Source organism: Hippocampus bargibanti, linkage group LG12 (assembly GCF_051943395.1).
Source record: "Hippocampus bargibanti isolate YZ-2025 linkage group LG12, ASM5194339v1, whole genome shotgun sequence".
In the NCBI taxonomy this organism is placed as follows: Eukaryota; Metazoa; Chordata; class Actinopteri; order Syngnathiformes; family Syngnathidae; genus Hippocampus; species Hippocampus bargibanti.
Window position 1 is genome coordinate 13526814 of NC_142745.1, and position 13796 is coordinate 13540609.

At 41.4% G+C, this 13796-nt stretch overlaps 1 protein-coding gene across 8 annotated transcripts in view; it reads left to right on the top strand.

Annotated features, from left to right (window-relative positions):
- Positions 1-13796, top strand: part of eif4g3a (eukaryotic translation initiation factor 4 gamma, 3a) — a 44977-nt gene that overhangs the window by 8700 nt on the left and 22481 nt on the right. For 2 of the 8 annotated variants that reach the window (XM_089009426.1, XM_089009428.1), the window contains exons 3-11: positions 2127-2294; positions 5244-5336; positions 6863-6895; positions 7842-7862; positions 11016-11195; positions 12001-12112; positions 12194-12354; positions 13122-13256; positions 13514-13676. In XM_089009426.1, coding sequence (XP_088865552.1) covers positions 2127-2294; positions 5244-5336; positions 6863-6895; positions 7842-7862; positions 11016-11195; positions 12001-12112; positions 12194-12354; positions 13122-13256; positions 13514-13676 — 1066 coding nt within the window. The remainder of the gene's footprint in view (positions 1-2126; positions 2295-5243; positions 5337-6862; positions 6896-7841; positions 7863-11015; positions 11196-12000; positions 12113-12193; positions 12355-13121; positions 13257-13513; positions 13677-13796) is intronic. The other 6 variants (XM_089009429.1, XM_089009430.1, XM_089009427.1 and 3 more) reach the window with 5 other exon arrangements.

Consider the following 13796-nt stretch of genomic DNA (forward strand, 5'->3'; position numbering starts at 1 on the left):
GAGCCCACTGATTTGCTGTGGCGACCCCTTGAAGGGAAAAGCTGAAAGGAAAAGAAAAAGTTCATGTTAGCACTTTGTTCCAGCTTCAACTGTTGTTAAAGCTTTATACATAGCAATATGTGTGTATTTTATTGTAATTTGGAGCGCCACCCTCATTTCAAACTCATAAAACTCCAGACCCATATAATTTAGGAATTAACTCCTTATTTTCTGATGAAAGAAGAGAGTCTAAGGTTTCTTACGCTGCATTGAATGTTGATATCGTCCTAAAACTCAATATTCTGTGGGTCCTGGAATTCAAGTGACAATGACAAAAAACCTTGGCAATGGAGTGGATAATGTTTTTTGCACGGTTGGCAGTGAATGAGTTTTTAATTCCAGAACTTTGACTTTATTCTCAGACTTCGCACTCTACAGTGAATATTTTGACTTTATTCTCAAAATTCTGGATTTAACTCATTCACTGTCATTCACAAATGTATTCAGGAATTGAACATATGACGTGGAGTGCCATTCCTGATTTAGTTTGGGTTTTGTTTTTTTTTTTTTCTTCCTTGGGCGAGAATAAAGCGCTGGCCAGACTTCTGGAAATATTTTTCCACGCCACAAGAGGCAGCATGTGGTTTTTTTTTTCAATGTTAGCGCTTTGTTCCAGATTCAACTGTTCCAGCTCTCAACAATTCAATATATTTATATATCATTGATTTTGGACAGCCACCCTCATTTCAAGCTCATATAACTCCAGACCCATACAATTTAGGAATTAACTGTAATTGCAAACTCCATACAGGAGAAAAAAATAAAATTGATTTAGCCATGTACTTTTAAACAGCGGAATCTTTGACTAAATGATCTTATTATCTTTTCTGAATAATGTTAAGCTATAATGTCGAATACCACAAACATGCCAAGGGAAATCTTTGGGCAGGAGCACCCAAGCAGTCAATCGGGATCAGCTAGTAGTTGTTACATGTTTTAAAGGACAACCGATGTCCCCGTACAAGTTGTGTCCATAGTTTGTAAAATGGCTTCAAATGACTTCTACTGAGCGTATTTTAAAAAGATTCCACCGCATATAGCTATATTTTACGTTTTAAGACTCGCGCTGAATATTCCGGAAGTCTTGTTTTTGAGTTGGTGACGAGTCCATACGTGACGTCACTGAAGGAACGCCCCTGACCGAATAAAAAGGACACATTGTAGCAGTCCTTCCATCACGTCAATGCATTTTGCTGTACTTGTTTGGTCTGAAAACGTCATGTTGCACCAAAAAGAGCCAGAAGAGGGGGACCAAGCTCCATATAAGGAATTTGATTAATGATGATTAATTCCTCACAGGAGCTCGGTTGCCATTTTCTGCCTCTTTTTTGGTGATCCAATACCCCCCAATGTTGCCTCAAAATGGCACGGAATAAATTCTTTAATCGATTGCAAACATGTATGCTTTTCTCTTCAGAACTCTTTGAATCATATTCATAACTGGATGTGTAACAAGAAAGCATATTCTACGAATCTAAAGCTATTGTTTTGATTCTCCAGCAATGTGTCTCCAGTCTTGGCGTGATGTCACGAACTGGGGGCGGGACTTTCTGAAAATGCCCAATTCGCAGCTCAATTGTTTTGCAGATTTTGGACACTTTAAGTCATTTTTATTGGTGTTTCGCATTTGAATAAAAATATCATACTGCGTGTTTTGGGTATTTTAGATGCTATAAAACGTTTTTCGGATGTCAGTTAGGAAACAAAAAAGTGATGTCGATTGTCCTTTAAGTGAACTACAGATTGCGCACCCTATCAGTCTGGCATCTGAAAAAACTAATTACTCTGTATGTTTTATTTTATTTTTAAGATAGAAAATAGGCCACCTTTTTATGTTAATAAAACTTTACTTGCTGTCCCTTCAAAGTCAGCTAGTAGCCCCGAATTTTAGCGCACCGGTCAGCGCAAACGGTGTGAATCCAGCCTTTAAATGTTAACTCCAACAATAGCGTCCAACTGCTAATCGCTTTCAACACAGCACAGTGGGAGAAGTGTCAGTGTCACACCCCTAACAGCATTTGCATATTCCGTGTATCTTACGAGCATCACTGAATGGATTTTAAATGCCCTTTTTTCCCGTCCTCCAGCTCCCCAGACACGCTGGTCCCCCTTTTACTCCTCACGACATCACTAAGGGACACCCAAGCTTGGCAGGCACTCCGCCCGGTCATGCCCACTCGCCGGCGCTCTCTCAGGTATCCATATCCACGGCTCCCACGTATCGCACTCCTAAGGGCTGGGAGACGGGTGGAGGGGTGAGTTTTTTTTGTGATATTTGCTACCTTCATCCTCTACGTACTCATGTTTGCAATTTCTGCGATGTCTGCTGGTGTGTAAAGTATGTCTTTGTTTTGTTCTTAAAATGTGCATGTTGGAAATGAAAATATGACAAGAACTAGTTGCATGTATCTATCTATTCTTATAACATAAATCGATGCTAAGGTAAAATAACGGGTAGGTAAATTAGCCATTTATAAATGAATGCAAAATTCCCTCTATATTTTTTAATACTTTCATTGTATTGGGCCTCATTCACTTCCATTTGAATAGGAATATTCTTCTTGTTCACACAACGTCAGTGTACAGTGATACCTCGACTCACGAACTTAATTGCTTCCCAGAAAGTGTGTGTAAGGTGAAAAATTTTTAATGGTTTCTTATGGGAAACCATTTGTTCCCAGGTCCCCATAAAACATAGTTTTCTACTAAATAAGCCTTAAACTACACAAAATATACCCTATTTTATGCATAATAAATGTGCTATTGGATAATAATTAAAGAAATAAACTGTACTATATAAAATTCGTTTTATTTACCTTTGTGATGGGCGTTGATGTAGTTGCCTCTTGATGATATCCGAGTGCCTGAGACCGTTGCTTAGACAACACAGAAACACCGTTAGCCACGCATAGCAATGGTCGACTTAGCATACAGGTACTGCAACACTAATCGTACAAACGCACACCTCGTTCGTGGTTTTCGATGATGTCCTGCTCGAACATAGTTTTCTTTTGTATCCTCTTCGGCTGAACACGAGCTTGTGGTGGGGTCTTTTTCGGTCCCATAATAGCAAAAGTACACCACTTGATAACAAACCACGTCTGCACTCAAAGAAAGTGGGTGTGGAAAACTGGTCCGCCAGCCACTGTGGTGCTGTTCGATCTTGTCGTTTGGTGTTCATCCGCCGAAAACTAGTCCGCCATCCACCGTGGCGCTGTGTGGTTTGGTTCGTCCGCCGAAAACTAGTTTGTTAGCCAAGACTATATGGTCGCGAATTTAATGTTCATGAGCTAAAGCTGAAAAAGTTTCTTCAGCCGTCATCTGTACTTTGAAAAAGAGTACAGATGAAGCCTAACCACAGAGAAGTACAGATGACGGCTGAAGAAACATTTTCATCGATGGACCACTCCTGTACGACTGAGAGCTTACACAGACGTGAGCTAAAGCGCTCGTAAGCCGAGGTATCACTGTAGATTGTATGCAGAATTCCAGACAAATTTGACACGAGCGTATCAATCAAATGTGTAACTTTTTTTGTCAGTAAAAATGGCTTTTGGTTTAAAAATTATATCATTACTGGCTTAGTTTACATCAGCACTTCTCAAGTCGTCGGGCCCCAGGAGGGTGTGAGGCTCTGTCAAGGGGGGCACGTTTGACCCCGGGGAACATATTATGTGTGTGTGTGTGTGTGTCCCAGAATAAAGTGCAGTTGCACCTCCACTACATTCGAGGACAATGGTGCTCACATTGTCAGGGTGTGAGTCTTTTTTTTTTTTTGCACATAGCATACACGCTTTGCACACAGTATAGAGGACTCTGAAGTGTAGACATAAAGTGAAACAGACACCTCAAGCGACACCATAAAAAATATTTAACAGGGATGGGAAGACAGGCAGATAGAGACAAACCAAAGTCTCTCAACAGCTACGACAAGGAAATATGATTGTGACGATGATAGGAGATGAGGAAAGACTGGTTTGCTTGCTGTGTCTAAAATGTTGACAGTGGACAGAATGGAGGAAAATAAATTAAGGAGTCACTTAAAGACATTACACCTAAATCACATTAACTTTTTTTTTTTTGAGAATATGTGCAGAATATTGCCAACAATCATCCAGTTTTGTAACTACTACTTCAATAAACTACAATAGTATAAAATACAGGTACCAGACACACATTGAGCATTGAGAGTTGCTGTGCAGCTTGCAAAATGTGTTCAAAGTAGCCATTAATCCACAGAGCATCTTTGATTAAAATAAAAATAAAAATTGAGAACAATTGTTTTATATATTTTTATTTTGCAAGTTAACATTTATTTAAAGATTGTGCTCCCGAGCGAATTCTGGTCTTCAGTTTGAATGCATTATTATTTATTGATGTTATGGAATTAAATTTTCTGGTTTGACATGGTCAGTCAAAAATGTCCATAGTTTAATTTCGGATATTTTTTTAAATTTAGATCCAGTTTAAATCTTTTCCCTAACAGTTAATGAAGCTATTCTTTATTGTAAGTTAGTCTACATGTATTTTTTTTGTCTTATACATTAACAATGATGATTCAGAAGTGTACTTTACTTACATTTTATGGGCAAATGATACTATTTATAGTTGCTCGGGTGGGATGGGGGGTTATTCTCCCTGTGGGGTGTTGTGCTTGACAGAAAATAATTGAGAAGCACTGGTTTAAATGCATGTTTCTTCTATGGGGGGTTATATGCAAATGTGATGGACAAACAAAATACCATTTCAATCGCATGTGAGGCTAATTTGAGGAACCTTACTGCCACATATTCCCAGGAAAATAATCAGATAGAAATCTTTGGTGTTGGCAGGTCGTTCGCCCACTCTGCGTCCTGGGAGCAGCTCTGGTCTTAGTGTTCTAAATATAGCACACTCAGCCAGCACACTCTTAAAATGGGTACAACCATACTGATGGTAGCTCAGAGTAAAGGAGATAAACTGGCCTCCGCATGGCTCTGCTGAGCAATAATGCGACACAAGACTCTTGCAGACCTTCCTGGTGCCACTAATAACCACAAGAGGTCAACCCAAATTTTAAAACATTTGACACAGCAACTTGCAAATACGACCTGAAAGACTTGATAGAAAGATGTCCTGTTGTTCATAATACCGGGGCCAATGAAGTGCTCCTCAATTAACTTCAACCTGACCTCTACATGTTGTTATACCCCTCTTCTTGACAGTCTCCATACAACCATGGACAGAATGCTGGCTCCGCCGCTCTAGTGTATTCGCCTCAGACACAGCCAATGAATGCACAGCCACAGAGTCGCCCGGTGAGTGTCACCCAGCCCCCGAGTGTCTCCCACACTACTGGTAACTGTGAGATTTAGGATTCGTAAAGCCCAGTGATCGGGAAACTTTTGTACTCCCAGGCCATGTTTTGATTGTGATTTTAAAACAGGATAAAGTCATTTTGTAGATTCTGTAAAAATGCGATCTAAAGATACACCATTAAATTAAGCATCTGTATAAGCTCTCAGTCGTACAGGAGTGCTCCATCGCTGAAAAGATTTCTTCAGCCGTCATCTGTACTTTTTTGAAGGTGTCGGTCGTTTCGCTCCTCATCTGAGATGCTTCATCAGCTAACTAAAATCTAGGGGGATAGGATATACATATAGAGCTAGAGCTACCAGCAAACTTTTTGTTTGCTGACAAAGCTTCTTGGATGAGGAGCGAAATGTCCGACACCTTCAAAGAAGTACAGATGACGGCTTAAGGAACCTTTTCAACCATCAATTAAAAAAAAATCACAAAAGTAGTTATAATTTCATTTTATATACCGTAATTCAGGGCGAGGGCGCCCCCGTAGTCGCGTGGGTAGCATGCCGGCTTCACACTGCAGAGGCTGTGAGTTCAAGAGCCGGTCCGGCGTTTGCATGTTCTCCTCGGGCCCGCGTGGGTTTTCTCCGGGTCCTCTGGTTTCCTCCCACATTCCATACATGGCAGGCTGATTGAACACTCTAAATTGTCCTTCAGTGTGAGTGTGAGAGTGACTGTTTGGCTGGCAACCAATTCAGGTTGTCCCCCGCCTAGTGCCCGAAGACGGCTGGGATAGGCTCCAGCACCCCCACCGTGACCTTAATGAGGATAAAGCAGTCTGAAAGATGGCTGGATGGATACTGTTCTTCATTTTCACACACCTAAAGATGTGCACGATCGGTGTCATGGAACTGAAATACCCTTTACTACAGTGGTTAGTTTACAATATTTCAGGGTTATGAACTAGTTTTGCATAGCAGAAAATAATAATGAAATGGAGAGTACAGGAGCTCGCTGTCATGCTTTTCCCCTCTGCGCTTCCATAATTGCATTCTTTTTATTTGATTGCTTTATTTATGGACTGAAAGTATATTTTCCTGGTTGCTTCTGTGAAATACCTTCATTTTACTTGCAGAAAGAAATGTGCAATACGAATAAAGTTGCCCTGCTTTGCCTTATATATGGCATTGAAATTTATCTTTCATGACTTTGTTAGCATACGTTAGCGATGGACTGAAGCGCATTCCTTAGTACACATTCGGGTACTGTTATTGCTGTAGAAATTGATCCCTGTCATAAATCGAGCAAGACCCCCCCCCCCCCCACAATCACCACCCCACCCTTTACCTCGTGTGGTGTAATGTTCTCAATGAGTTCAAGCCCTGGTTAGTCAGTTAATTAAGACAAAGTTGATCCATCATGCACTCCTGCAGTTTGATTGCCATTTACCGTCTGCTCCACACCACTCATCTCTGTCTCTTTTGTGTCTCTTTCTTTCTGCCTGCTTTGCCACCACTGCCTCAAATCTCCATCCAATCAGTTTGCGACAGGCCCGCGACAAACTCACCATCAGGTACATACTGCGACTATGACCTCAAAATGTTGATTTTAAAGTTTTTTTTCTATGTACTGTTGAACTGATGACACAGTCAAACTTTAGTTGACTTTGAGATGGTCATTTCAAAATGGTTTTATACGTGATCCTTAGATTCGACTCTTGTGATCCAATGTCACTAGATTGTGAAAAAATGCTGTACAAAATGAGTTCATGCCTGGCCGTGTAATCAATGTTATTGTCACCTTGAGGATGCTCGCATATCCAATTAGAAATGGCCTGCTTTGTGGTTTGCTGAGTCATCACGCCCTTCACACTCACTGCCCACTCCAGATGCAAAACTATTTTGGACTATGATTTCAAGCGTTTTACATTTTATTTTCTGTTTGTTTTTATATTTTTCTGGTAAGTCCTTTGAGGTCAATGAGTGTGGGTCATTTAGTGTCATTAGTCCACACGTACGCACACACACACACAGTGCATGCACTGGCTGTCACTAACTGACGCTACGCTCTGTTGTGCCACCACCACGGAAGCGCAGTCGGAAAACAGATGAAGCCAAACAGCGAGGCTTTTTATCCCAATGGAGAAATGTCCATTGTGCTCTGAGTAAGACACGCCGTGTGTAGCCATGAGCAAATTCATTCACTTGGTGTTGTTTATTTTATGTTATTTGTGTTTCTTTTTCGTTTCTATTCATACTTGTGGGCGAATGTATTTGTGTGTATGCTCATAAACAAACAAGCAAAAAAAGCATCATGAAATGATCACGGTTGTAGGCTGGTGTACCCCAAGGATCTGTCCTGGGACCCTTCTTGGCCCACAAGACCAGTGATTAGCATTCCGACATAAAAAAAACTATTAGTCTCACAGTGGAGGCATTTGCGTCTTTCCTGTGCGTGTGTGCATCTGTGTCTGCAGTCTCACCAGTGCAATTGGCTTTTGTCTCTTTCCTGCTCTCAAGGGAGGTTTCAGGCCCATCCAGGTAACACGTTTGCACCAGCAGAACCTGCATGGCATGATGAGGTGGATGAGGGTCATCCCATCAGACTCTCCCGTCCATTCCTTACAATTCACATCACAGACCTCCGGCGTCGTCTTTTTGTATTTATAGAGAGCAGGGGTGGGGAACCTTGGTCTCCAATATTTAGAGTACCACAGTTAATTTTGCGACAAATCCTGATATCAACATCAACTCATGTTTTATGATAAGTCATGCTGAACATTTGTGAGCTGTATTTTGCCCACTGGCTGTAGGTTCCCCACCCCTATCGTAGAACAAACACTTTGACTTGTGTCCATTCATCATTTGCTGTTGTGTCTGACTCATCTCCCAACCAGCTTGCACACTTGTACAAAAAGCATGTGGCATTAACAAGGCATGTTTTAGCAGCATTTTCCTCCTCGATGAGTAGTAACACCGTCCTCGTCTAGAGAACTTGCCCATGCTTCATGGATGCACACTCTGGGGATTTATTTTAATCGTTTTACTGCTTCCCAGATGTTTAACTGAGCAGTTTATAAGAAAAGTCATTGAAATTGATTCAGAAAGTCAATTTCAGTATTTTTGTACTCTCACCTTCCTCAATTCATCTATTTGTTTTGGTTATTCATGGAATTAAAGAAATAACAAAAGGATGTAAAGTAATGGAGAAACATGACAAGTAGCTAATTTCTCTAGTGTTTAATGTCATTCAAACGTCAAAATGGTGAGCATTGCAAACACTACTTGATCAAGCCTTCTTTGAAAAAATGCTGTCTTTTGCAAATTGCCCTCAAATTAGCAGTTTTTTCACCAAATTATTAAATTATTTCAATAATTCCACTATCCCTACATTTTGAAATGCACGTTTTACACAAGTAAATGCCCCAGATGCCTCAAAATGACATGGAAAAAAATTTTTTAATCGATTGCCAACATGTATGCTTTCCTCTTCAGAACTATTTGAATTATATTCATGATCACGAACAAGGGGGTGGGACCTTCGTAAACTGGCCACTTCCGGTTTCCATTTTTTGCAGTTTCAGCATACTTTAAGTCATTTTTATTGGTGTTTTGCATTTGACTAAAAATATCATATTGCGTGTTTTGGGTATTTTAGATGCTATAAAACGTTTTTCTGTTGTCAGTTAGGAAACAAAAAAGTGATGTCGGTTGTCCTTTAAGAAATAAACCTACATATGTTATGATAACATTTCCACACTGATGTCAGTGACCGACAGATTCCTGGTGATTTCCTACAATAATTGCAATCAAAAATCTGTTTTTATTTCGATTGGATTGGATGTACCTTTATTCGTCTCGGAGTGGAGAAATTTTGGAGACATTTCACAGCAAAAGTTGTGAAAGGAAAGGAAAGAAAGAAGTAGAAAAACAAAACACTGGAGCTGCTGAAAACGGCAGCCACTCTTGCGGCGCCATCTTGAAGTAAAAAAAAAATATTTTGAAATAGGTAAAGGCACAGCATTTGAAACTGTTATGCTGACAAATTAACTGACATTTTGTGCACATCATTATACCCCCCCCCCCCCCTAAAAAAATATCATCACCGTGGGGGAAAAAAATACCGCCCTCCCCCCAAAAATATGCCTCCATTATGTAATATCAGGAGAACAGACTTTTGTGATCATTTTTAGGAGAAGGAAAGAGACATTTTCTAGTTCAATCGCAAGATATTCTCCATGGATGAATATTTTTCCCAGGAATTGATCATCCATGTCATCATCAATTCAATCTGAGAAACGATTGCAGTCCTGCCCTTCGCCGGCTTCTTTTTTTGCAGCGATCAGTCCAGCCCATTCATAAACCATAAACGAAACAAGAAGGCCACTTGCAGACGTTTTACAACTGCATGCAATAAAAGTACTGCGCAATGTTTGTAATGAAGTCGAAGCTTTTATGACTTTTTTCCCCCTTTTTGTTATTGTTTTATTGTTCAAGAGCAAGGCTTGAAATAAGGGCAAATTAGTACTGGGCATCATACCAGGGGTTAGATCGATCTAATGACAATAAACAAGACTGCAGCGCCACTTTTTTGGCGGCTTCACAGCTTTGTGTGATGTCACAATAGGAACAGCAAACGGAGTGTCTTTAAACGACAATTGTTAAGTGTTATTCATGGCTTTGGGGCTGTTTATCCTTTTAGGTTGTTGAGTTTATTGTGCTAATTCGTGAATCCAGTGGAAAACTCGCAGCTTCTTAATGAAAGAAATATGGTGGTTAGATCTTGGCGCAGATCCAAATAACTATATAGTTGTTGAAATGGAATTTTGTCATAACTATAGTCCACTTGCATTCAGGTGAGGTGAGACAGTGATCCAGAAGATGGTAGATGAAGCAGTTTTTAGCCATTTTATAATGCACATTACCACCCAAAAGACTCAAGTAGAACATTTTCATCTGGCACTTGAGAAAGTTGTGTCTTAGTTTACGTCTGTGTAAGCTCTCAGTCGGACAGGAGTGGTCCATCAATGAAAAGGTTTCTTCGGCCGTCATCTGTACTTCTTTGAAGGGGTCAGACATTTTGCTCCTTATCCAAGAGACTTCGTCATTGAACTAATTTTTTTGCTGGTAGCTCTGGCCCTATATAGATATGATAGGTCCCTGCTCTAAGGTTAAGGGGAGCAGAGGACCATTTCCTGAGGCTATGCTGATTACTTTTATTGACTGATTATGGTCTACGACTGGCCTGATTGCCCCATTTGCTCTGGTATCACCTCATCAGCATAACTAAGCCTATGTGGTAATGATCTCAGAAGTATGTTGTAAGCACGATCCAAATTAAACCTCACACCACCATGGCGATTTAGTGAAGGGTTTTTAGTTCGCTGACAAAGTCTCTCGGATAAGAAGCAAAACGTCCGACATCTTCAAAGAAGTACAGATGACGGCTGAAGAAACCTTTCCATCGATGTCTTAGATTAGCGCTCTGGAGTGTCATTCTTCCTTCCCCCGCATCGTATTTTAAACAGCTCTATTTGACAAACATGACACACAGGGATGTCAAATTATAAGCAGTATAGAACGTTAATGGTAGACATTTGTATTACAAATATAGACCAATGCCTCTGATGTATATAAACACCCGTCGCCTTATCTTTTCTCGCTCTCTTTCTCTCTGTTGCTTTTCCTAAACAGTTTTTCCAGAGGACTCAAATGCAGACTGCAAGGCCCACCATCTCCACGACCACCCCTACCATACGGCCTGGCTCTCAGGCTCCCACGGCGGCCGTCTACCCTACTAATCAAGCGATCATGATGACCATGGCACCTATGCCTTTCCCGTCGCCGCAGGCTGCGCAGTACTACATCCCACCGGTGAGGTGAAGTGACTGTGTGTAACATGCGCTACCGGACCGGAGTATAATGCGCACCCCCAATGAATGGTGCATTTAGATTTTTTTCCATATGTATAAGGCGTACCTTCAATGAATGAAAAAGGTTTTACAAATATAATCTATATGTGCGACCAATTTTCTATACAAACACATTTTAAACTTTTCTATTTCCTTTCGCATTGTTTTATTTTCTCGGACTTCCTGTCATCATGACACATTCTCTCCAGCTTTACATGATGTCACATCCTGTCCGTCTTTCTAAAAGTTCTTGCAACAAGCCCCTCCCTTCTTCCCTCTTGGCTCTTCTGTCCTGCCTCCCCCTAAGGGTGAGCATTTACATAATTATAATAATGATAATAATAATACATTTCATTTATAAGCGCCTTTCAAAACTGTCATGGTAACTTTACATGGTGGTGGTTGGGGGGAGGGGGGTCATGTTCCAAGCTGATATTTTTCTATCAGCACTTGTGGGGAAATGCCATTCATCTCCTCTGAGGCAAGAATGTCCAGGGTTGTACTTTAGTAGAAATGTTGGTTAGAACCTGTTCTTTTTGCTGTACATTGTTTCTGCAGTCAGACTGACAAATGTTTTGACGTTGCCTCTTGTATATAAAGTCAGCATGCTTATTTTATTTTTTTTCACGAATGGAAGGGCCTAAAAGTAGAACGAAAGCTTAAGCAATGAGGCTGTTGACCATAAAATATCAGTTTAATTGTCTGGTGGTATGAAACAAACTTTGATACTCGTCTTGTCCTGACAATTGTCTTTGCCTTTTTCGTAGTATCGTCACAGCACTGCCTATGTAGCACCTCCCCACCAATATTCTGTCCAGCCCCCGGGGTCAGGCACCTTCTATCCTGGTCCAGGACCAGGGGAGTACCCATCCCCCTATCGTGAGTTCTTTTCAAATTCAACACAAAGGCTTACCTTCCAAACAATGTCAATTGTGACCATTTCATTTTTCCCCCTCTAAGATCCCCTCAGGTACCATCCACCCGTGTCACCTTCTATCCCAGCCCCCGTACCCACAGCCGGCCCCCCCTACTACCCAGGGCAGACCGTGTATTCGGCCTCGCCGCCCATCATAGTGCCTACACCACAGCAACCTCCACCAGCCAAGCGCGAGAAGAAAACAGTGAGTACCTTAGGAGTTCATTCAACAGTGTTTCACCCCTGCAGTTTTAGTAAAGCGAGTCTTCGCTTCATGACAATTCTGGCATGTGGGGTCTCAAGTCTACTGAGGTAATACTGCAGGGGCGATCACTGTGATACCTGTGGGCACTAGGCAGTAACCAATGCCATTAGATTAGTTCACCAGTAATGGGACATTTTAATTTCTTCGCAATTGTGGAAGTGATAATATCTAGCTCAGTGGTTCTTAATCTGGGTTCGATCGAATCCAGGGGTTCAGTGAGTCAGTCTCAAGGGTTCGACGACGCAAGGTCACATGCGACGCAACATATTTATAATAATAATAATAATAATACATTTAATTTCTAAGCGCCTTTCAAAACTCTCAAGGTCACAGCATAAGTTTTTCTGTGGATGAGCAGCGGCAGCCACACGCGCCAGCGTTCACTCAACCCGGAAGTAACTCAAATAGATAGAAAGAAAGCTAGCTATCTAGCTAATGGATAGCTAATTAATAGCTAATAGATAGCCAGATTGTCAACAGCCAGCCAGCTAGACAGCCAACAGCTAGTCAGCTAACAGTCAACAGTCAAAAATATCTTGTTTTTATAATATTGATATATAATATTATAATATCTTATCTAATCTTAATTAAGAAGATGCCTAGATGAATGCCATTGTGCTTTTGCTAATGTATGCTAAGAGGACCCCTCAGTCGCTGTTGTTGGACAGGTGCGCTTTAGTGAAGTGTGTTTTTTTTGTGTGACATTGTCCTCCCAGATTCGTATCCGCGACCCCAATCAGGGTGGAAGGGACATCACCGAGGAGATCATGGCGGGGGGATCGGGGAGCAGGAACTCAACGCCCCCTGTCCAGCCTGCTTCCTCCACTCCAACGCCCCCTCAGGTAGGGCTCCATCGGCTCAGGGTAGTATGTCTTTTTTGGGGTCTTTTGTTCTCCTTGTGTGTCCATGAATGTTGAGTGACTGAAACTGCCCTCACATCAAACGTAATCCTGTATTTTCTTTCATTAAGTCTCATGACAACCACACCCCATTTGTGTTTAATTAATTTTTTTCTGCTCAATTATGTGGTGTGTTTTGTGTTGTCTGTTACTTTCTTGCATCATTATTATCCTCACTTTTTTTTAACCTCAAACCGCAGCAGCCGCTGAGCACCAGGCAGACTCCGGAGCTGCAATTGCCCTCGCAGTCTCCCCAGCCTCAGCATGCCGCTTCTGGAGACTTTGCACCGGAACCGTCGTCGACCCCGCAGCAGTCACAGCAAGCAATAAGAACTGAGACCCCAGATGCCAAACCACTCCTAGGTGGGACTCAAAACTTCTGGGAGAAACTATCACCTATTTATTCAGCATAGAAAGCAGTTGTGTTGCCTTTGGAAATATAAAAACTTTACGTACAAGATATTGGGCAAATAAGGCTTTGCG